The sequence below is a fragment of the Anopheles moucheti genome, chromosome 2, assembly GCF_943734755.1.
Source record: "Anopheles moucheti chromosome 2, idAnoMoucSN_F20_07, whole genome shotgun sequence".
NCBI lineage: Eukaryota > Metazoa > Arthropoda > Insecta > Diptera > Culicidae > Anopheles > Anopheles moucheti.
The window spans coordinates 93552729-93576827 of NC_069140.1; the positions used below are offsets into that span (position 1 = coordinate 93552729).

The 24099-nt window shown below is 41.8% G+C and overlaps 1 protein-coding gene across 3 annotated transcripts in view; it reads right to left on the reverse strand.

Annotated features, from left to right (window-relative positions):
- The window catches only part of LOC128296740 (atypical protein kinase C), a 104483-nt gene that overhangs the window by 53487 nt on the left and 26897 nt on the right, over positions 1–24099 (reverse strand). Inside the window, exons 1-2 of one of the 3 annotated variants that reach the window (XM_053032222.1) lie at positions 13962–14420; positions 11811–12288 (exon numbers count right to left, since the gene is read on the reverse strand). The exons of the other annotated variants lie outside the window; for them this stretch is intronic. Coding sequence (XP_052888182.1) covers positions 11811–12288; positions 13962–14420 — 937 coding nt within the window. Of the gene's footprint in view, positions 1–11810; positions 12289–13961; positions 14421–24099 lie in introns of those variants that run through there. 3 annotated transcript variants of the gene reach the window in all.

Here is a 24099-nt window from a genome sequence, read left to right on the forward strand (position 1 = left end):
AACGTCGATGGCCTCCTAATGAGCAATCAAATTAACAAACTAACTAACCTGCTCCAGATGGTAGCTTTACCTTCAGTCAAATTCTTCGTACCCCAACACTCTGCGGCTTGTTTCTGGTTCGTTTTCCATTTTTTACCGATTCTCTTCCAGTGTTCATTGACCGGATATGATAATATCAACTTCGGTTCATCTTGCCTAGAGCGCCAACTGTTCTATTCGTCCCAGTGAAGGATATTGGAGAGAGCATCGTTTTACAAATTTTGAACCATTTTCCGGTTCCGGTTCCGACAGCAAACGAGCAATCGAATTGTATTCAATTGTGCTAACACAGAACAACGGTCACTACCTGTCGGAAAATCCTGTCACATTTACATAAGGAGCTGATGCTTTCAAAACCATCTCACAACTTTCCCACGTAGGCGACGGTGTTGAACGGCGATTGAGAGCAAACATTGAAGCGGTTGTATAGTTTGTGAAACATCATACATTTTTTCCTAGAAAACTATCTCGGAAGTTACCGAATCTCCGTCGGATAACTGAACATTTATAAAATATATTGCATAACTGCCGGTCACTACTGTTTATACTAAATACACAATTCATTAATGAGTTAGTATCTTCTTCAACTCCATTTTTATGCCGAAATAACAAAATTGACAGTATCAATTACTATTAATGAATAATACTTGCTTAAGAATATGGCCCCGCCTTAATCGTTAAGAAAATTTGGACGTACCTGGAAAGAGAAAGAGAAAACAATGATTATTACATACACGTGGTATTAATGTAAAACTTATTGGATTAGAATATAAATATTTATACGTACTTCAATTAAACTAATCATAAAGACATTGAATTTTAATACTGGCAAATGTGTTTATTTCACGTGTAAGAATCAATCATTTATGTGGCCACTGATTTAGCACACTTTGAAGTCATTTTTCACGGTGACTAATCATCATTATCCACCTAAAATGATTGGATTGCACGGACCTCGAAGGGAACGGATCTCCGGAACCATCCTGTGCCTGATGTGCGAATCCCGAACCCGTTTCCTTCATTTGTTGAGCAAATAATTTATGGCCTTCGTGTACGATTTATTTACTATTCCACCCACTGGAGTAATTTTTCTAAAAGGTGGCTCCGTCTTTACGTCACATCCGTATGAACGACGTTGCCAGGTTGCCAGAAAAAAAACGGTGGAACGCTTCTCTCAGTCGCCAACGAAACGAACGAAGCAAGACTAGTTTATTGTTATTACCGCTTCGCAATCGATCTTTATCACGATGTGCATGGTACAAGGAAACGGCGGCATTGCACAAAACAAACCGTGCAAATAAGCTGGGAAGCTAAGGGTGCTAAACGTATCACTGCGGTTTTTGCCTCAGCAATGCCAATGACCACGGAAGTAAAGAAAAAACACGCGCTGCTGACCACCATCGCGTTCAATAAAGCGAGAAAGGTGTGAAAGTAGATGAAAATTCATCACATCGTACCCACGGCGTAATGCATGGGAATAAAAGAATGTCATTCCTAGAGACAAATGAACACCAAGAGTATGCTGCACTTTGAGCTAATTTATGTGATAAAATATTGCTTTTAACGTAGTTAATTTACAATGGGTTGTTGTATAGTTTTAACAGTAAAACTGTGAATGAAAATCTTGGAATTGAAAGTCGTTTGAATTATCAAAATAAAATCCTGGAACTCGTGAGATTCCCTAGAAAAAATCGTGAGAAAAAAACCTATAAATTACTGAAATTCGTAGAAGTTCCAGGAATTATTTAAAATTTCAGAATTTTCAAAAAAATACTTAAAAACCCTGAGTTTCGTAACAATCCCACAAATTCCTGGAATTCCTGAGATTCCCAGAAAGCTAGAATTCCAGAGAAGTCCTAGAAATCCTAGAAATTCCTGGAATACTTAGACATTTCAAGAGTTTCATGAAATTCCTGAAATACACAAATATTCCAATCAGTGAAGCATTCAAAAATTAATGATCGGAAAACATGCATAATACACACACATACATATTAAATCATACCTTTTTTCAAATAAAATATATCATTCGTAATCATAACAAGCATAAAAGAAGAATTATCCACCGAAAATAACACCAAATGGAGCCCATCAGTGTGACAAATAGGGGAGAAATTTGCATTCAACCCCAACAACAAGCCATGTACATCGTCCATCTAAAGCTTTCGTCCATTCGTTCCGAAACGAAACGAGAACAACTAAAGCAAACCAACTAAAACACCATCAACGAAATTAATCGCTTCAAAATTGACTTCAACACGAAACGAATTGACTTCGAACGAAGGCGGAGTGATGAAAAATGGTCAAGTCGAGAAAAACAAAACAATACACACAAGCCACATTCAACAGTGGGAGCACTATTTCGACCGTACCATCCACAAAGTGAATCGTTGGCTTCGAAGTTAGCTTCTCTTACAGTGATCATTGCAGGTAACGCGGTTGCAGTGCGCTCCAACGACCAGGCGCCTCCATCGAAACGATAAAATTTCTCTCTTTCATGTCATCGTACAACAACAGGATAAAACAAAAATTCTTCATCAAACTGGTGAAAATCCTTCCACCTCCATATTTTTTATCTCGCTCCTAGAAACAAAGAGAAACACGATGGGAAAGAAAAGATATTTAACGAATAAAAAACGACCACGTTTCTTTTTTTAATAAAAAAAACTTCTAATTTTGTGTGTTGCGGTTCATAATGGAACGGTTCTTACTGCAAAAACCGAAAGACTGTTGCCATAAGAAACGTGACGGAGGTTTTAATTTACAACAGGGTGAAAACTCATCCTTTTACAGCAAACAATGCATCATACGGTGTATGATGTAATATAGTTTCCCCCGTTTTCCGTGTCTGTGGCCGATGAATTTGATCTCAGTTTCTTCGTACTTGCACGCTCTTCTCACAATTAAACTCACAGTGACGCGTTCGCGTTACAACATCTCCTTCCACTTGCAGTCCCACGCGGCAACAAAAAAATCCTTCTCCGGTATTTTATTTACCTCACTCACCCGGACAACACCGGCAGCCGAACCGGACTACGGTGAAAGGAAAAACCCAAACTCCTGCCGCTCAGAAAGCAGTGAGAACGCTCGCGCGTTAAATGTAAACGCGGGTCTCGGGTGAAAAAAAAAAGCCATAAATCAGTGGGCAATTGCGAGATGAATACGTCTCCCTTTTCCCTAGCGTCACGCGATCGTGGTCGGATATTTTTCGCACCGTCGTACCGCGTCGGACGCGTCAATTTACAGCCGAGCAAAAACCCCTGGCGGGGAAAAAAAATATCTGTGAGTGGTGCGAGAAAATGTACACCTTAACGTGACCGCGGTTACATTTCGATAGCTACGGCCACACCAGGGCTCGGTGCTGAAAATGGACACCTCTTTTTTCTGACCCCAAGCGCCAAGCGCGTTACGGTAAGTAAAGAAGGGGAAATTGCAACAATAAACGAAGGATGCGACGGTACTGTGGGGCGGTACGTGCGAAGAAGACACGTGCCAAAAGCACACACAATAACCCCCCCCACCCCACACTCCTAGCAGGAACAACAATTTTCAAAACCATCATCTAGTTTCCCTGGCACACGTCACTCAGACCCCGTGAGCGCGGCTCAGGCAGAGGTGTGCAGCCTGTTGAAAAGGATGGGAAATAAATTACATTTTCCTCCTTGCCAGGACGTTGAAATTGCGGTGGACAACACTCTGTCCCATGGTCACGCACCTACAGGAGTTTGTTTGCTTAGCTTTTTCTTGCGGATGTCCTTTTTCCAAAAGGTTTAAAAAATGCATTAAATCGATGTTAAATTATTATTTTTCATTTTTGTAAATGCTATTTATTTTGCTATTACTCAAGCCATTTAACTTTATATGATCAATACAAGATATACAATCGTATATTTTGCTCCAGCAAGGAAGCCTAGCCACTGAATGTCAATCAACCTTGTTTTAACCTTAAACTCATCTGTAGATTCATGGCGAGAACGAAAGTCTGTCCGATTTGTCATCTTTGTTTCAAGGTGTTTTATTGTGCACATTGCTCAAAGGTGTAACTCCCGATAGACTACGTTTGACCGTGTAAACCCCAAGACATAAATCTTAAAAAGACCAACCTAACCTATAAACCAGATTCATCATAAAAACCTAACACATTTCCAGCCCTGCTAGCACCGAACATCCGATGGTCCATCAATTATGTCCTGCCCACAGCGGACACAGTAAAGACACATACTTCGTTCAGCGCTCTCGCTTTTGTTGCTAGGCCTGACCGGTCGATGCGCCGGTTGATTTAATGCTGATGAAGAGCTATTTAGTATAGCACGCAAGGGACAGCGAAGACGACAGCAGAACAAAAAAAACATGACTTTCCCTGCAGTGATCGTATAACCGCAATAGCCGGTGGAAAATTGATGGCGATGCAAGATGATTTGGTTGTCCTGGCATTTTTCTTCACGGAATGAAAATTTCCTTCCATCGGAAAATAGAATGGGGTGTGAATAGAAGGAAGTGAAATGGAACACGTTCCTAGGGCAACACTCCTGGTCGTACAGACGGTATCTTAATATGCTGTAATTTAATAATGGACTACTAACCATCCCACGAACTACCGAGACACAAAAGCCAATATGCTGCCAGTTCGCAAGTGGAACCGCAGAACCACACACACCGCCATTTTATATACTTTCCTTTGGAGCAAAACAATAACAACAACAAAACACCTCTTCCCCACTCATCTGATAAGCGCGGCGTGAATTATTTGTTTTCCGCAAACGAATTATTACTGTCCGATCGAAGTAAATGACGTTCACGCCGAAACTGGTAAACTGATTGGTGGTGAGATGAAGGCGAGTACAAGGTGCCCTTCTCCAATGATGTGCAGAGAGAGCGTTGCCTTTGGCAATTGCTATCGTTTTTATGTTTTTTTGTTTTCTCCTTCAAGGATAGTAAAATTTGTGGGGCTTTTTTTTTTGCTCTGGGAGAGTAAAACACACGCCCCATCGTTATGCTACGCTTCCGAAGATCGATGAGCGATCGTAGATAATATAATAAAAATTATGCTGCAATATAATTAATGACCAATTGGTATTAATCAAACCGGTAGGCCGGTGGTATATATGAGCGATGGTGGTGCAAGTGAAGCGACCGGTTTTTATTAAATTTATTTTTATCTTTCTGCTGAGTGCCTACTGGAATTATCAACGCTTTAAACGAATCATACTTCAGTTAAAGTTTTTCCCTTTCTCGGTAAAATATAATTTAAAGACCCTTTTTAGCTTCCTTCGTTTTAAACAATACCAGGTATTAGAAGGTAATTTCCGAAGAAATTCACTTCTCAACAAAACCATTTCTTGCAGTGAAAACGGAGAACGGTGGAAAGCTGACAAAATTCGTGCGATTCCAATTCTCGAACTGTTTCGCAAATTCCTCTACTGTCTTGGTACATTCATTGTAATGATTTGTCAAATTAAATATATATTTTTTGTTTGAATATACATCTACAGCGTATTGTTAGCATAGTAACGTCGAACGAAAAGTAATTAGCTTGGTAATATCGAAAAAGTAAGAATGCGGATCAAGTTTCTATGAAGAGAACTTACTCCCCCGTGTGTTGTTGATGCTGAGGAATTGGACAGAAGAATTACGCATCGATATGCGTCATAATGATTAATACAGACACAAAGTTCCTGAGACTTATTTATCGCTAAATAACGGTCATCTCCTATAATCCCCTTTTCCTAGTTCCCATTTTATGTATCCTGCTAATTCAGCTGTTATTTATTTGCATTAAATTTTCATTTGCATAAAATTTTGAATGTAATACCATATTTAAAACTAAATTTAATCCCAATCTACCTCAAAAACAACAAAATCAATTGCAACGATCGCATACCTGAAAATAGATTCTAATAATGTTTGGCATAAGTCAAAATACAAATAGCCCTAATAAACTACCCCTGTACAGAAAAATTTTCAAAATTTCCTGATAAACAAACAATTCTACGTTATTATGAAGCTTTAAAAAATAACAAACGTTAAAAAAAATTCTATTAAAGAGTAACTATTTCGCATGAACGTGAGCTTCCTATTCAACAGGCGTATGTAGCATGAAAAAGTAACCCACAGCTTATCCCTCACATCTTTTATCGCACAGAAATGCGCATAAATAGCATAACAACCAACCAAAAGCAGTGGGAAATAAATAATGCTTTGTTATAATTTCCGAGACATTTTGTGGCTTACAACGGTATGATTTACACTCATGCCGCTTGCAACTCATAATATAAGGGGGGTAGTGGTCCCACCGGTACCCCCGACGCGTCAAAAATATATTGGAATTTACAATTTCGCCCCCGAAACGGCAAAATATAACCCATGGAAGAGGGCGCAAAAAAAAAAACACATCGCACACAAACTCCCACGACCAATGGGTAATGCGCGACAGTGGAAGAAAAAAAAACTCACCGCGCCACAGCGCCACCGGGAAGTGCCAAGCATATTACCGTGTCTGACAAACGTCAACAAATGATTATACCGTGACAAATTTAGGAACTTTTCCTCTTAGTTCTGTACATTTCTTTGTTTTTTCATCGCTTCGCTACAACCAACACGGTGACGCTTCGTTTATTTTGATCTGTTTCAAGTTTGTTTTGTACATACTGTTCTTGCAGGGGAGATTTCCTTTCTGCAATTATTATTTTGACCGAAAAAGGCTAGCGGGACAATCATGACAACTTGCAAGATTTCCAAAACAAAGCAGAAAATCGCAAGGCTCACAAAATGTTTTTTTTTGCTCCCTCACAAAACTTTAACGACCTAGAAAACACAGCAGCTTCGTCCCTTGCTTTACCCAACGTTCAAAGCATGAATTAGCGTCAAAAGTGAAAGACCTTTTTTTCTTTTTTTTTACTATTACCCTTGACTACTAAGTTGTGGCCCTTTTGCGGAGTGCGGCTAGCTGTACGCACAATTCTAATTTCCCACAGTGAACACAACGACCTTAGCCAGCCATCGGTTTGCACCTCTAATATGGTGCCTTCGGTTAACCATATCACCTTCCGGGGCGAGCGGCCTGTTCTCATATTTCAAAGTGAAAAACTTTGCCCCTCACGTGAATACGGCCAAATGATTTATCTTCTTCATTTTCCGCCCCAACATACCGCCCAAGGCACCAAAAGAAATGGCCCGAGAGTACAGCAAACGTCCCACGGCAAAGACCATCGCCCATTAGACGACCTGTCGGTGTATCCTTTTTTTTTTTTTTTGTATAACGCTCGATGATTTCCTTGCCGAAAACGAAAACGAAAGACCATGTACCTACAAACGAGACCAAACCGACCGAAACAAATGCGCCTACGCGCGTTTGTCGGCGTGATGTGTGCGTATGTGTACCGTGGGTCCCAATTTGGATCAAATTTCTTATGTTTACACTCACGGACGAGGGGCAGAACGCAGACAGGTAGCACAACAACACAGGCAGGTAACTATAAAACTCTGCTGCGGAACAGTGATGCTGTCAGTATCAGGAGGGAAATTGGCAAACAAGAAAAGCTCGACTCCCACACAAAATATAAAGGGATACGAGCATTTAAGTTGGAACATGAATAAGTGCACAAGCAAGTCCCATCAATATGGAAAGAAAGGGAAAGCAGTAGCGTCCATCACCACCACCACCACCACCACCAACGTCAGTGAAAGCTCTCACCGTGCTGGCAATGAAATTGACTGTAACGAATAAAAATGTCTCCTGCGTTCCACGCGGTAGCGTTTGCCTCCTCTGCTCAATTTCACACAAGTATCCATTTTCACTTCCAGAACACTAAGCGGCCGCGCAGGGAACACCAACAACGTCACACAAATTCGCCCAAGTCACGGGGAAACAAATACCATCAATAAAATTTGAATATTTCCCCGAACCGGAATTGAGATGTTTGTTGAGATTGTTGAGCCCCGAAAAAAAAAACAAAGAATCGGAACCCCCGTACCCCATGTGTACTTCGCAGGCAACACACCCGAAAGGAACCCGAAAAGGAGGACACACACGAACGAGAGAAAGTGAACAAAAAAAAAAAAGAACACGATTGAGCGAACCATCAAAATTGCCAATATTTCAATCCATCAACGAGAAATCGGAATAAAAGGCCCCGATGGAACCTAACGATGCGACAATTGCCTGTAATGCCGCAACGGTCGGTAGCGACACGGTGCGTCATGTTGAAATATTTATTCGAGCCAAATTCACGCGAACCATGAGGTAATCGGTTACGGTCGATGTTGTTGGGGAAAAATTTTTTCGCGAATGAAACAATAATTTTCCCTAACGAAAGTTACCTACCAAAGGGATTGTTCACATATTAATTTAAAAGCTTCACAAGCTCCACGAACGAGAAGGTGAGGGAAGGTGGTTTAGTTGGCAAACAATTTTGAAGCTTCTTCTGTACGCATAAAGTTAATATATTAAGGGTTACAACTTTAAATATTACCGTTCCACAGCTAATGAACAACTCTAACGATCAGGGCCAATACACACTGCACACTTGAGATATAATTGTTCTTCTTGCCTTTTGAATATTTTTATAAAAATTCAAATTCTTTTATTAAGATAATGAACGTGAGGCGAAAGAGTGGGTTGGGACAGTGAGTTCAAGGTAGAGTGGGGTGGTAGTAGTAGATCATACGATTCATTTCACGATCTAACCCGGAGTCAGGTGCGAGAATATTGGTATGGATTCCAAGTAGATATGTGATTTTCGACTCTTCTGGAGTCGGATTAAGAAATTAATCTTAATGTTTCGCTTTCTCGAAAGAGTCGATTCTTGAGTCGACTCTTTGAAGAGTTAGTATACGTATTGAAATTTCAAAACTTATTTGATAAAAGTAGAATAAAAAATGCAATGCTGTGTTTGTAGAAGAAACATTATTATTATCATCTCATAAAGAGAACAAGGGTATCAGAAAAGATCCGATAAAGACGCAGTTACTGCCTCCTCTGTCTTCTCTCCTTACTAGCGAAGAAAAGAAGAGAATCATTGGTATCGCTCACATCAGTGCAAAACGAAAATTATGTTCGACTCTCTGAAGAGTCGCGAGAGAGAGATAAAAATTTGAAGAATCGATTCGTTCGTTCTTTTGAAAAAAATGCTCTGAATGAGAGAGTCGACTCTTTTCGCCCATCTCTAATTCCAACTCGTGGGTGCAGCGAGTTGGGGTCAGAGTCGCTTATGGCAGCTTGCACCTACTGAACCTATTGTACATCTACTCCGGTCGTTTACGAATGGCTCCGACCCGTTAGATTCAGATTGACCCGCGCCTCTCCAAGAAGAACTTTCACACGACCGGACCGAGAGCTAAATATCATCCAAACTGTATCCCATAGAATGGACGTTACGTGGTAAAACAAATCCAGTAAGCCAAAAATAGCAGGCTTGATCTAGTAGCTCGTTGCGCCAAGAAGAAAGACTGACGACTGACCGATCGGTTATGCTAGGGATGGGTATTGGGAAACTACCTCAGCATCATGAGCGGATGGAATTGATAAAATCCTTCAAAATTGAAAACACCTATTGACTTCATCGACCTTTCGTAATCAAGCTACAATCAAGCAACATTAACTTTGTTCGCCTCAAAGTATTTTTGAGTAGTACGAGCAAATATTCAAACGCACTAAGAGAAAAGACCCAGAATAAACGAAGGAACAATTTCTACAACTTGTTTCACATAGCGTACCGAACGAAAAGCATGTGTTCCATCGTGTTCGTTACCTTGTACGTATAAATCGCCTTTTCTTTGCGCTACAGGCTGCTGGTACACCAACCAGCAGTAGCGTAGTGTTCGACACTCACAAAGTACTTGGTGCCACGTGCATACCATAAAACCGACTTAACATCGTTTTACCATCTCTTTTTAATCACCTCGTGCGAAATGAGAACACAAACGGGAACGCTCGTACTGGCGCGAGTATTTTAACATTACCAACATAACATGCAATCCCCACAAAATGGACACCCGTTTCATATTGGCGAAAAACAAAAACATTATCCCACCCGTGGGGGTTTCATCTAGGAGGTAATGTGGTAGAATGTGGCCGGACGTCATTTCGTTATGCAGCAACTGTAATCTCTTTGTTAGTGAATCGTTCAGTGCCACAAACTAGCCATCCCCGTCGTCACATATCGAAATGAGATGATTAAGTTAAATTATGAAGCCACTTTAATTTAATACGATTAGAAAACAGTAACAAATACCCCCCACCAATTAGCTGCTTTTTCTCGAAACGATTCATCCCACGCAATGCTTGTGTAACAAAAACGCGTTTAATTGGACATGTCGGGCAACGCCACGCTAGGACTATTCCGAACGGTATGACTCTTTTTTTCTACACGTTTGCAACCAAACGACCCTTACATAACGAATAGCAAAGCGTTGCCATTATGCTGGACAGACGGGCACTAGAGAATTACGCTCCACCGGAGCGTAAACGTTCCCTGAACATTGCACCAGCACCACATCCACCAACATTACCATTGCCACAGCCCGTGAACGTGAAACGCATCTCCTCGGATCCACCATTTGGCGCGCACTATGCTCTCCGAATGTCACGATTTTAGCAAAAGTACATTCACAAACTCCCGCGTATCCGCGCATTTTCTCGCTTCCGATAACGGCGGATACGTGTTTTATGCATCGCCCCTACATCGGTGCGCATTCAAAGAGTATGCGGCAAAAGAAACATTACGTTGGTTGCGTTCACCCAAAAACGAAAATAATCGATCCTTGCCGAATAAACTGAATGGTGACTATAAATTTTGCCAGTCTTCGTCCATTTTGTGCTGCCTGGAATGGAACCTTTGCGGATACAAAACAGCAATCGGCAGTTTGCAATGATTTCATACAACAAAGCGTTATGGCGATCGTATAACACTGGAAGTTGTTACAGCCCTGTTGCTTCTGATTACATCGTGTTTGTGGCATGTTTAATTGAATATGGAATGTTGGAGTCTGGTGATGAAGTGTAAGTAACCAACACAAATTGTAATTCTTCAATGTTAGAAAGTTAGAGGACTACCTTCCATTCTACTACCTTGTCATGAGCGTTAGCAGGTTCACTAGGTGAAGCGTTAGCGTTACTAGAAGTAACACGTGGCTTATTCAGGGTCTGATTATCCGATTCGAGGTTGCCTGAGGTTCAAGTTCAACTCTATTTTATCCTCTTGCTTATAATCTATTGATAAAAATTCATTACAAAAACAAATTATATCATAGGTTCTTAATGACTAAAATTGTAGTGATTCGAATTACTCTCTCTTTTCTTAGTGCAACGACCTACTACTAGGACATGCTGCTATTTCTGGTTTACTAGACTTATTTTACCACGTTTCCGGTTAGTCAGTCCTTGCTACGGAGGATTGGTCCGGATGGGGTTTTGGTCCGGTCCGTTCTTGTGAAGAACAGCGCCGCTACCATCATGCCATTGGGCCGCCCCTATCCGAATTACTATAATTATATATTATCTCCAACAGTTTAGTTTATTTAATAGAACATCTTCAGCAGATCCTCAGATATTGTATAATAAGTAATCGTACAAGCCAATATCTATTTATAAATACGGTTATCTGCTACAAAGCTGTTCATTATCCCCGGAAATGAGGCTCGTCATTATTGCGCATATAATCCATGATCTAATGTAAATACTAACACTATCCATTAGAGTGATTATGGCAAACAAACAAACAATAATAACAACCTTGTGTCACTTTAAAAAAACCCTATTTAACCCTCCTTACCTGTAGCATAAGCCGGTTCGATTTCGTCCTCCGAATGTAGCTGCGGCGGTGGCACGATGGGAATCTGTACCGGTATCGGCAACGGCATCCGATCGTAGTGCGAACATTCGATGTACTCCAACCGACCCTGGCTACCACCCAGTATACTCCCACCACAAATTCCCACCCCACTGCCCACACCGCCACCACCAACACTTCCACTACCTCCGCCACCACTCCCGGGACCTCCGCCAGGGCTGGATCCCGAGCCGGACCCGTGCCCCGAACCGGATCCGCCCGTGGAGCCCGGACAGGACCCAACCCGACTTAGCGAGGGCGGCGTCGCCGAGGTGGACATGTAGTGGTGCGTGTGCGGGTGTGGATGAGGTACCGCATAATCGCCAGTGTCACGCAACGACGTGCCGCGCGTCAAGGTGTTACCCGCCGACTGGATCGAAGGTTGCGTCGCCCGACAGATGATATCCGAAAGCTGGTTCGCCTGAAGATGGTGCCGCACACCGGCGGAGAATAGAACGGCACCGAGAAACACACAGACACACACACACAACGTGAACGTATTTACGTAGCAACAGCAACAGCAGCAACACATCATCCCGGGTGCATGATCGGAAAAGGGGAATGATATAATCCCAGAACAGAACAAAACGAACTCAAACGCGTATCGATGGATTCACGTGAAAGGGATTCTCTCAACGTGTAAGGGATTGGATAATGCGAGTTGGATGTTGTCGAGAAATCATCAAACAAATAGAGAACATTAAAAAGGGCAAGAGGAAAAAAAACACAGGAAAAGGATGCCCACTGAAGGGAGCCATTGCTATAGTCCAAGGATAAATGAATGCAGGAGCGGGCAGAGATCATCGGGCTCGTTTAAGAATCTACTCCATCGTTTCTATACATCTCACGCGGCTTACAGAGAATTGGCCGCGTAAGACACGATGGAGCGGAAGGCTGTGGCTCCGCGCTTGCCACCGGATCACAGTGCGTGATTGCATCGGTTTCGCACGAAACTCATGGCTCGACTTAAGTGCCGGTTTTCTGAGCTCAAGTGATGTATTGCTTTTTCGTCCAACCGTTAGACATTGATGAACGATCGAAACGCAAGTGTGGGTTGGTCGTGCTTTACTTTTTTTTTGTTTTCATGGGCCAGTTGATGCCCTCAAGTACACAACAGCCGGAAGATAAACATGTTTGTAATCACAGATTGCATAATCTAAGATTATTGACGTCATAGGATCAGAACCAGAATCTAAAATACAGGCTGTGATCAAAATGCGCATTGCAAAGTTTAGTAGCAGTGCTCGTCTGTGCTAGCTTCTTGTTATTATCTGTTCACATTTCCATAATTAAATTCGAAATCATAAAAGGAAACTTTCTTTTCATGAACATTGAATACAACAAAAAAGAGATACAGGGTGTTTTCGTATTAAATGGCAAAACAACCAGAATTTTAGACAAATGACGCAGATATCAAAGCAAAGGTATCAATTTGATAGCAACATTTAAGAGCATCGGGAAGATTTTGGCACATTGGTACATAATATCCTCATATGAGGCTATGATATCATCTGTCACATATTAGAAATCATCTGCCACATATAAGAAATCATCTGCCACCTATTAGAAATCATCTGCCACATATAAGAAATCATCTGCCGCATATGAGATATAATCTGCCAGATATGAGATATCATCTGTTACACATGAGAAATTATCTGTTACACAGGAGATTTCATCTGCCACATATTAAAAATCATCTGCCACATATTAGAAATCATCTGCCACATATTAGAAATCATCTGCCACATATTAGAAATCATCTGCCACATATTAGAAATCATCCGTTTGTGAAATCACATATTAAAAATGCTTCATTAATTGTGCAAACTGTTTCATAACTAATATACTGCACGAGACATATGCAATCATGTCTGCAATTCCAAAAAGTATCAGCAGTGTTATAAACATGCAATACAGCTGCAAAACAGACACCATCCGCACCCGATGCCCGACGATCCTGCCACTGATGTTGAATGTTTGTACTATTCTACCAGGTTTGGTGCTTATCGTGCTGTAGCTATACTCTTTAGTGCACAAAGCATTGCTACTGGTAAAACCCGGCCCCGTCAGCGCGTCACGAACGTAACAAACCTCGGCACGCCCCAGAAGTGCTAGCGATTGGCATCGATCTACCTGTGGACTATCAAGTGACTGTCTACGCGAGAAGGTACAGGGTGTGCAGGGCAGCTCCGGTGGCAGCTGCTCGATAAACTGCGGACTGTGACAGGGACTGTGGCACGGGCTCGAACAGATTTGCTGCTGTTGCTGTTGCTGCTGCTGGTGCAGCTGCGGCTGTGAGCCGTTGCTGCAGATGAGCTGCTGCTGCTGGATCGGCGGTAGCTCTACCGCCTGCGGGCAGGTATTGAGCGACAGGGCACTGCAGTGCATCGACGGTTGCTGCGCTTGGCTCGACGCCAGGGTGTATTGCTGCTGCTGCTGTACTGGCTGCTGGTAGCCCTGGGCGTGATACTGGGCCTGCGGAAGCTGTGTATTACGCCGCGGTGATCGACCACGATCGACCGCCGTTGCGCTCCAGTATCCCCAGGCCATTGTGCGAAGATTTTCACCGGGCGTTAAATGTACCACCTAATATCGGAAAACGCCAAACACAAACACACACTCACAGTGCGACAATTTAATTAACGCTTTCGCAACTCGCTTCAACAACACACTGCGAGTTATAACACGGTACACTTCAAAGCACCTACGCGATTTGCTTTTTTCTTTGCAAGCGCTTGTTTCTTATTATTTTGCTACTCGCAGCACAGACACGCACAGCGTAAATAGTCTACTCACAACCTAATGGGACGATACATACATTAGTAACGACGCGTTAACAACTTTACAAGAAAAATGTTAGAAAGATTTTACGCGACTTTAGATTCAACTTAGCAGATTTACAGTCTTTAGTCTTTAAGCACGGTTCGGGCTTCACAAAACTGACAAGCACACATTCATACAGTCTACGTAAACCTCAACAATACTTCAACACATCCGCTTCAAATAACTTCCCCCACATTCTGTATGCATGAACGGTAATAAGCGTTGCAACTGGTGGACTGAGTAAATTTAATAACACGACTACTATAAACTTGCACCGTCTGTTGCCTGGCTGTGTGTGAGGCGCCTCATAGCAATAGCAATAAGAATACATTGTGCATCGACGAAACAAATGTTGCAAAGAACAAACCCGGATGGTGCAAAGAGCGGAAAGTTAACGATAGCGCACCACAACAGCAGTACTGCAACCATCCGCGCACAGCACAGCAGGATAGACGCCGACGTGAATAATAAATATTGCAATAATGATGTGCATCTCGTATGCAGCGTACACCCTCCTCCCCATCATGCCGTGCACCAGAACACACCGGCGATCCTTATTTTCAACGCATCATCAAAAGCGAATCCTTGTCAGAGATGAAACTCCGCCACGACTACTCAGCTATGCAGCGGAACGTACTGGAAAATAGTGACTTTAGCCACACATCATCAGATGTGTGGAATAAAGCACACACCAATGCAGTCTATTCCCCGCCCTTCACAGCCCTCCACCTCCACGCCGCTGCGGGAATTCGTTAGCATTTCAACATTATTTTTTTCCCTCCAACACGCACATCACATCTCCATCTCAAGCTCAAGGCTAACACGGGGCCTGGAGCACACATAAAAGCACAGACGAAGGAACCCGACCGAGCGTATGAAGGAAGGTGGTTATGAAGGAACCCCACCGGGGCCAGACGACATTACACACGCTCACACAATTCACCGTGAATGCGTGTTCTTTTACCTTTTGCTCGTGACTGTAGCGAATGTTTTCTTGTGTTGCAGCGCTTTCAGGCAGGCGCGCAGCGAATTCCACAACTCCACTCCAGGCGCAGGGTGAGAAAATGGCGCTGCATCTCCGAACCCCGTATCGTCGCTATGCTGGAGGTTAATGACCTTAACCGCATGGATATAATACACACTATGGAGGACATTTTCACGACCACCCACCGACAAACGAGATGTCTAGCGAATTCTAAAGATGTCTAAAACACGGAAAGGGAAAATGGAAGAAATTGGAAAATCTTGTAAATCTCCTCTCTACGACAAAAGCTACAACCCAGCACTGACATATTTTATTGATTTTCCGATTTGAAATGTTACTTACCAACAAAGAATTCAATGGCTTTTGCTCGGTAAAACAAAGCAATTTCTTTAAAAAGGTAGTGCATCGTTCAATTCACGTCCATAGCATGAATTCTTAAGTGAATTCCAAGCGATACAACAACATTATCCAGTCAAAACAAAGTGAATGATTAATATTTCGGTCCAGATACGGCAAACCTTCTCAGACAAGCGACGATAGCCGGTTACCGGTTCTATTGCAGCTAGTTAATAATTTGCACAACATTCTTTACACCAACTTGTACCATTTCGCAACCGGATCCTGTAAAGACTTTACAAATTTCCACTTTACCACACTTCGGGTCCCCACCATCCATTCCGTCTGATGTTGATTCACTGTCTGCCAGCGTCTGGAATGCAATTGCAGTGCATGCAGTGCACCACTCCAACTTCAAAGTCGCTCTACGCTTTGTCCTTGCCGGCAAGACACGACGAATTTCAACGATTCCAACAATCCCAATGATCTACATGTTGGGTCGTCAAGTTGCCTCTCCCTCCAAAGGCCCCACACTAAAGCCCAAAGCGCAACAAACATCAGTGAGTGTATGAAGAAAATGTTCGTCCTTGCCGTCCGGGGCCGACTTGCAGCGTGCACGAAACGTAACATAATTTACATCTCTATCCATCTTGCAACAACAAACCACAACGAAATACATTAGCACAGCCCGAGGACCGCCGCGTTTCGTTCGCAACATAAAGCTGCACCATTTTCAAACTTCTGCAACACGTACACACGCGCAATTTCATGCCAGGGTCGTGTATTTTTCGTGTTCCCTTTTTTTTTTGCTTTGAGTTTTGGTTTGCAACAAGCACACACTAACTGGCTCCACATTCGCGACGCTGGAATTTACCCATGTGAGACGAACATTGGCGCGGGAATGAAAGCAAGTGAAAGCGGGAATGAACGCTCGAAGGCGGGCGCGTTCTAAAGCGGGTGCACAATGGAAGTTGTTTGCGGTGAAGGTATGCACACGGATGTGCAAGAAAAATCAATCTCAAAACAAAAGGTTGTTTATTTATACTTCAGCATGCGAACCTGCATGATGGGGTGCATGCGGAAATAGAACGCACCGACGGTTCTTCGTCGCAAGCTTCCCCGGCTGCCCTCGCCGGTCCGTTTTGTTTGCGATGGCGCTATGGTGGCATCCTGCAGTGCCGTTTGCACCCTATAATGGGCCTCACAATGGCCTTGTCATTCAACCGAAATACGGTTGGATGAGCTTTTGCTGAGCACAGGCACAGGAGTGCTTGTTTGCGTTCGATGCGACGTTCAATCGTGTTGGTATCCGTATCCTTTGGAAATTATTTTACATTTTGCAAATCCGACCACATTCGTGATTCTAATGTGAACAGATATTAATAAACGAAGGATATAAAGATGTAAAATTGACAGTTTTATCCTATTAATTATTAAATTATGCATTAACATTTTTGCTGTATGTAATTTTAGAAACGCAACACAAATATCATAAATTTACATAAAAAAACTGCAACAATAAAGTAAATTCATAATTCAAACAACAAAAACAAAATATATTAAGCCAGTCATGAATGCTTTAAATTGAACTTGAAAATGAATGTAAATAATAATGTGAAAAAAGCACAAATTTCAATTCACAAATATATCCATATCACAATCACTCATAAACCGAAACAACAAGGTCAATTGAATGAAATCATGAACGCCCCCATCACCATTTGTAATCTTCACCTATTCGTACACTGTTAAACACTTTCGAAGTTTAATCCTTCATCAGAAAGCAACTCACACACGCACACACACGTACTTACGTACATTCGTTATCTCGCTACAGTAAGTTCCACAATCAAGGAAACATAATGGAACACATGAAGTGCCGTTCCACTGCCACTCAAGCATCAGCATAAGAGTGAGCATAAAATATGAAACGCTTGAAGTGCCCTGTTTTGGTTGTACGCTTGGTTGGCTGCAACAAAGACACGGCGAAACTTACAGAACCCCCCTCCGTTTTAAGGATGCAAAGCCGTATAATTCATGCTGCACGCTTCTTTCTTCCATCCTCAAGCCATCCTCAGGATGGCTTCGAAACGCGAAACAAGGAGTTCATTTGCGCAAATTAGCAATTGAAGGAAGCTTTCCACGTACACTTACTCGTCAAGCGTTTTGGCTGTGCGCAAGGGTGAAAATCACATATTATTCAGGATTTTTCATACTACTCTTACTCATTGAATGCTTTGCGAAACAAAACAAGCGAGGAAACTCTTAATAATAAAACTTTACTATAGGAAGCTTTTCAAAAACATATATTTTCATTGTTCAATTTGCGTATTAGAATAATTAAAATTACCATATTTATATATTGCTTCAAATATAAATAATAATTTCAAACATAATCAAATAATTTCAAATCTGTTCAAAACTCTACAGCCCGCTACCTGTATTATTTGACAGAAACAGGCTGAAAGCATGAGCTTTCTAATTTATGGTACGATCTGCCCAATTAACCATATGTCAGAACAATGTTCAACGGCTTTGCGCGATTCATATTAAACAGACGTTTTGCAATATGCGGCCTAAAATTTTAAACAAATCAAAACAATATAGAAACGAACACAGAAAAACACAGGCATACTTCATTTCGATTGATTTGAATTCATTCAATTTCAATTAACAAATAATTAAATTGTATTCCCTCCTAGCAACTAGAGCGACGGTATAGATGACTGCCATCCATTCCTGCTTCGCTTTAGATAGGGCATCGAAGAAAGAAAAAAAACGCATCCCACTAATTCACCCCGATCCGGAAAGCTCCCCCTCGAGAGCTAGGTGGCGCAAAATCGATTCATCACCGCACCACAGTATCACCATTGTCCGCCAACCGCTTCCAACCACCGTGCGGATAATTCTACACCACAAGCATTCCACCTGAGAACCACAATGGCCGTTGTTATAGCTGGGTACACGTAATTAATTACATCCCCACGAGAAATTCTAACCATTGCGACCGGGACAGACCCGGCAGTTTATCTGTTCCGATGATGATTTTCCAACCCTGCTTACCTTCTGCCGACGACAATCGTCAACCTGATCAACCATCATCTTTATCAGCAAGAGGCGACCGGGCCGACGGGATACTAATTAGTGGCCGGAATGAGCTTTACCGTACCGTTCCCTGCAAAAAGGCAATCTCCTGTCTGCCGGTCATCCCTGCCCCACACATTTCCTAACCTTTCGGAGCCTAATTCGGAGTACACTGCCCCCCACTCTTCTCTTTATTTCCTTCCCATCGCACACCCTATTCAAGCAGAAACAGCTTTAGTAGTCGAGAGTGATCAGCAGCGGCCACCATTTTGCCCAAGCTTGATTCGATAGATTGATGGAAAGCACACTAACAAGCTGCCTTCTCCTCCTCCTCAACGGTGCGCCCCATCAGACGCCTATTCAATACCATTAGTGATTAGCGGCATAGCGCAAAGTACCGCGCTGACACTGGAGGGCGATAATAATGGTTTGTGTGAGCAGGTGTTAAAACTCGAGCAGATTTCGTGTTTGAGGAGGAATTTGCGAAACTCCCCGACCACACCCGGGCCGTGAAAGTAAAGCTTCCGTTTGCAAAAATGTGTTATTTGCACACACTGTTTGTCAGGGAAAGTTATTCCTGGTGAAACAGAGATTGAACAGATAATCGAACCGGTTTTAATTTATTTATGCATTCCATGTTCATTGACATGAAACTCGCGCTTCTGTGAAATTGCAAATTCCAATACATTTCTGTTGGATTTTTTTAAGTCGCTTTCCCACTAAATTAAACCCTCAAAACAGAACCAATAACCGAAATAGTGTTGTTGTTTTTCAATAAAAGGATATTTTCCACTTTAAATTATGATAAACCATTTTCGCCATAACAAACCATGTATTCCTGTACCAAAAATAAAAACATTCAAAAAGTAAACAACCCAATAAAAACAACACTATCTACCTAATTATGGAACCCGAAGCGTTCTCCCCCGGTTTGCCAAACAGGTTCAACAGCTTTTTTTACCTCCCGGGGCGAGGTAAAACGGTGAAAGCGAACCACAAAGTTTAATCAGCTAGGTCTGTAGGGGCCGCGCGTGTGTTGTGAGAGGCAAAGAGACCGTGGCCGATTCCCGCGAGTTGAGGTTATGTTTCAGAATTAATTACTACCATTTGCCTTTTTTAACTTGCACTGACAAACTGCACCCACACACACACACACCCGAGCAAAACACTAATGGGACCTCCTGACAGGACGGGGTTGAGAGCGCGCGCGCATCGGGCGTTGTATGAACGCCGCCAAATTTTCATTCTACTACTGCTTTTTGCGCGCGCGTCCGCTTCCATTTTGCACCCAAACTTTGCTTACAAATGCTCATGAATTTTCTAAAAGTTTTTTATCTACCACGGCATGCGGTGTTCATCTCACCCGCCAGATGGTATTTTTTCGCCATCGTTAATTATGTGCTTCACCCCCGGGCCACCACCCATGGGTGGCCAAATGTGTATGCCGTGGCTGTTTATGTGCCACTTTAAGATCGGGTTGACCGTCTGGCGAGTGGTTTGGCAAACAAACGTGTAGATGTGGCGATATTCCAAACAAATAATAAATCATTAAAATTGACAAATTTGCAAATTCTTTTATGTCATGAGAGAAACAGAATAATTCGCTTCAATTTACTATTACCCTTTGAACAGTTTAAAAATAAGATCTACAAAGGAAAAGCTCCTAACTTCAAATACATCTGCAACATAATAAAGAAATGAAAAGGATAACATAAAAATAAAGCTTTACAGCAGTTGCTGTCGAAACGAAAGTCTTTCCCTGTCCTCTCAGTCAGCTCACACAAATTTAAGATGAAGGTTTATTGTACCAACACATTTTCCACTGCATTGCGTTCGATCTACATTAGGATATAATACTATGTAACAATAAAAAAACAACTCTAAACCGACCCCAATCACCAATGAATTGCTCTGGAATGGTCCAGGCAGACCTTCGTGAGCTAAACTATCAGTACAACAAAATTGCTAGCAGCATAACTTTATGAAACATACAGCGTGATGCCATTGCAGAAAGGTCTTTCGCTTGCCAATGATTTTTAAATTACAGAACACCGTCATTATGGCACTGTTTGGAATGAGTGTCTAATACTGCCATTAACTTTAAAATTACATCGCAAAAATTGGGGCAAATGAAAAAACAAACAAATTCAATATAAACATGTAATCAAAGGTAATGATCGGTTTTATATCGAAAAATAATCGTAAATTTAAAAGAAAAGAGAGCAAAATTTATGTAATTTCATACTAGAAAAGTATGAAATACACTAATAAACAGCTTTTATTTTCACAAATTTTCTTATTTCTTATTTTCTTATTCTTGCTGATCTACAAAATGTAATGTTTTATTTTCAGTCTGTGTTCTGGCTGTGGTTGTTCTGTTTGTTTGTATAGAAATCGACGACTAACTCACAACATTGTCCTACATTCGGATTCACTGTTTGCAACCAACCTCTTCCTGCATTCTTTGCAATCACACAACTACGACGACGATGCTGGCGATGTAACAACTGCCATTGAATTTTCGCTAGTTTTTCCGTCTGGCACCGGAATGATGTTCACTCAAAGTTTCTATCATTTCAAATTTTCACAGCCATGAGCGTGGCCAAGCTTTGGTCCCTACACCAACCCCCGGGGTGGGGTGTGTGTGTCCTTCGATGCTGTGCGATGGTGTGTGCCCCAATGTTATCGCCAAACAGTCATCGATTTGGCATCGAAAAGTCAGCACTTTCCAAGCGAACGCTACACCACCCCGTCTGTGCCCCCTCTGTGCCTCTCGCACACAGCCGGGAACGGGAAAACACACTTGACCTAGTTGTGCCATGCCACATGCTCTTTTTCCTGCAGCCGTGCCTTTTGGTTTTGTTGGAAAATCGACCCTATGGGGGCTTGGAGGCCAAGTGCTAATACATGCCACACGAGCCAGTTATGGAAGCAGCGACACAACACAGTTTGCCGATACGCTCGCATACAACGAAACAGACGTATCGGTGTACGTATTTACGTAAAAAAAAAAGAATGTACTATTCGCTGTTATATTTCATATTGCAATATTGCAATCGGACACTACACTTCAGGCATGTTATAGATGTTTTCCCGAGCGTTTTATCATTTTTTATGTGTAAAACAAAAGGTTTTTTTTAAATGAAACCAACAACCACATTGCACTATTGTGTGAACGACCAGGCGTCTCCATCGGAAAATAAATATCAATTCCGTTTTTTTTTTCGAATTCTTTACAATCCCTTTTTTGTTCAAGAAATTTATTCCGGTGATTAACATTCCACGTACAACTATGCGAAAAAGGTACAGTGGTGTAATATTTTCTTCCACAACAAATAAAAGCAACCAAACCATCCATAAATGATCCCTAATCAAACGAATTTTACGAATAGGAAGCACCACCAAAAAAACCCTTAACTCTTCCCATGGCACGCGGCACTTCCCCAAAAAAATCCCCATAAAAAGAACAAGATACAATCTCCATACACTTTTGGATTTTATATCCCCTCTGGGGCGGCAGGGAAGGTTGGCTTTCACACTGCCAAAAGAGTAGCACCGCACGTGACGGAAGGATAGAATCGAAACGTGCCTAAAATGGAGAGCACTTCGAGCGCGGAGCCGGAAGCAGAACGGATGCATCGGTAAAAACGGTTCTGAAAGCTTCCGGAAACTATCCGGGAATCAATTCCGAATGCTTCAAAGAACCGGGGATGACCGGCCGAAAAGGGGCATCAAAAATGATCCCTTAACCCTACATCTAAATCGTTAATGTGACAGGGTAATGTTACTGGTAGCGATCCATTAGAGAATGGATTGCATCTGCCAGAAGCTAGACACTGGTATTCCTGTTCTGCTTTGCGTCGTTCTCAAGAAATCGAAGATATATGTACATTTTGCGCCTATTCGGGTAGTCGATTGGGGAAGGAGAAGGCTCTAGAAAGCCTATTGTCCACCACAGTAAAACGATCCCCATTTGCAAACATGCAAAGTGAAGTGCTTTAAAAATTATTCATTCATTTGTTTTAATTGATTTGTGTAGTATCCACTAATAAAGATTCATATTTTGATTAATCCATCAACTACTCTGAAGTTCCCTTAGGCAATATCCTTAAACATCTTATTTTTTTATTCTACGTATACGTTATCTCCATACTATCGGCATCTAATATTATTTTATAACATTTAATAAGCTTGTTTTTCTATTAACGTTCCCATAATTACGTAGTCCTACACTTGTTTAAGGCAGTCTGTTTTATATTCTCAGAATGTAAGTGGTCTCGGTTTAAGTGTTCTAAAATTAACTTTTAAATGTCTTTTTGAAGATATTATCAGTATTGCCAATCAAACTTTCGATTTAGCACGTAAAATGACAAGCACAGTAAACGACTTTTCTAAATTGTACTAAATTGTACTAAATTGTTCTAAATTGCATAGAAATTGAATCTCTTGATATAATGTCCATATACTGAGCTGTAGATCAGATTAATCGATAATGTTTAATGTTTATTAATTAATTTGTCCCCCGAGAACGGTTTAACGAGGATCGTTGTTTCATATAAATATGCCACTTTATACAAACATAGCGTTACAGTACTCGTTATTGGGAAAATCAAACATTTTATGTTCTGTTATTATAACACAATGCTAAAAGCTATTGGCTTTGATATTGCACGAACAACATTATTTATGCAAATAAGCATAACAAGCTCACGTTAAAACGTAGAACACAGCAATCAGCAACAAACCATCCCGAAACTTGCCTAATTATCTAAATATTATGCATGTTTTGCACAGTTCCAATACAGTTGGCGTCAAACTCATTCCAGGAAGCGTATTAAATATTCGCTTTAATCGTGTGCAAAGCCCGTACACAAAAATTTCCATACAGCAAGTCGAACAAATTGCTCGCTCGTACGTAAAATCTGCAATGGATGCAGTTTATACTCCGGGCCCGGCAATACATTACACAATCGCCACAAATTTGTTCCGTATTCCGCGGCA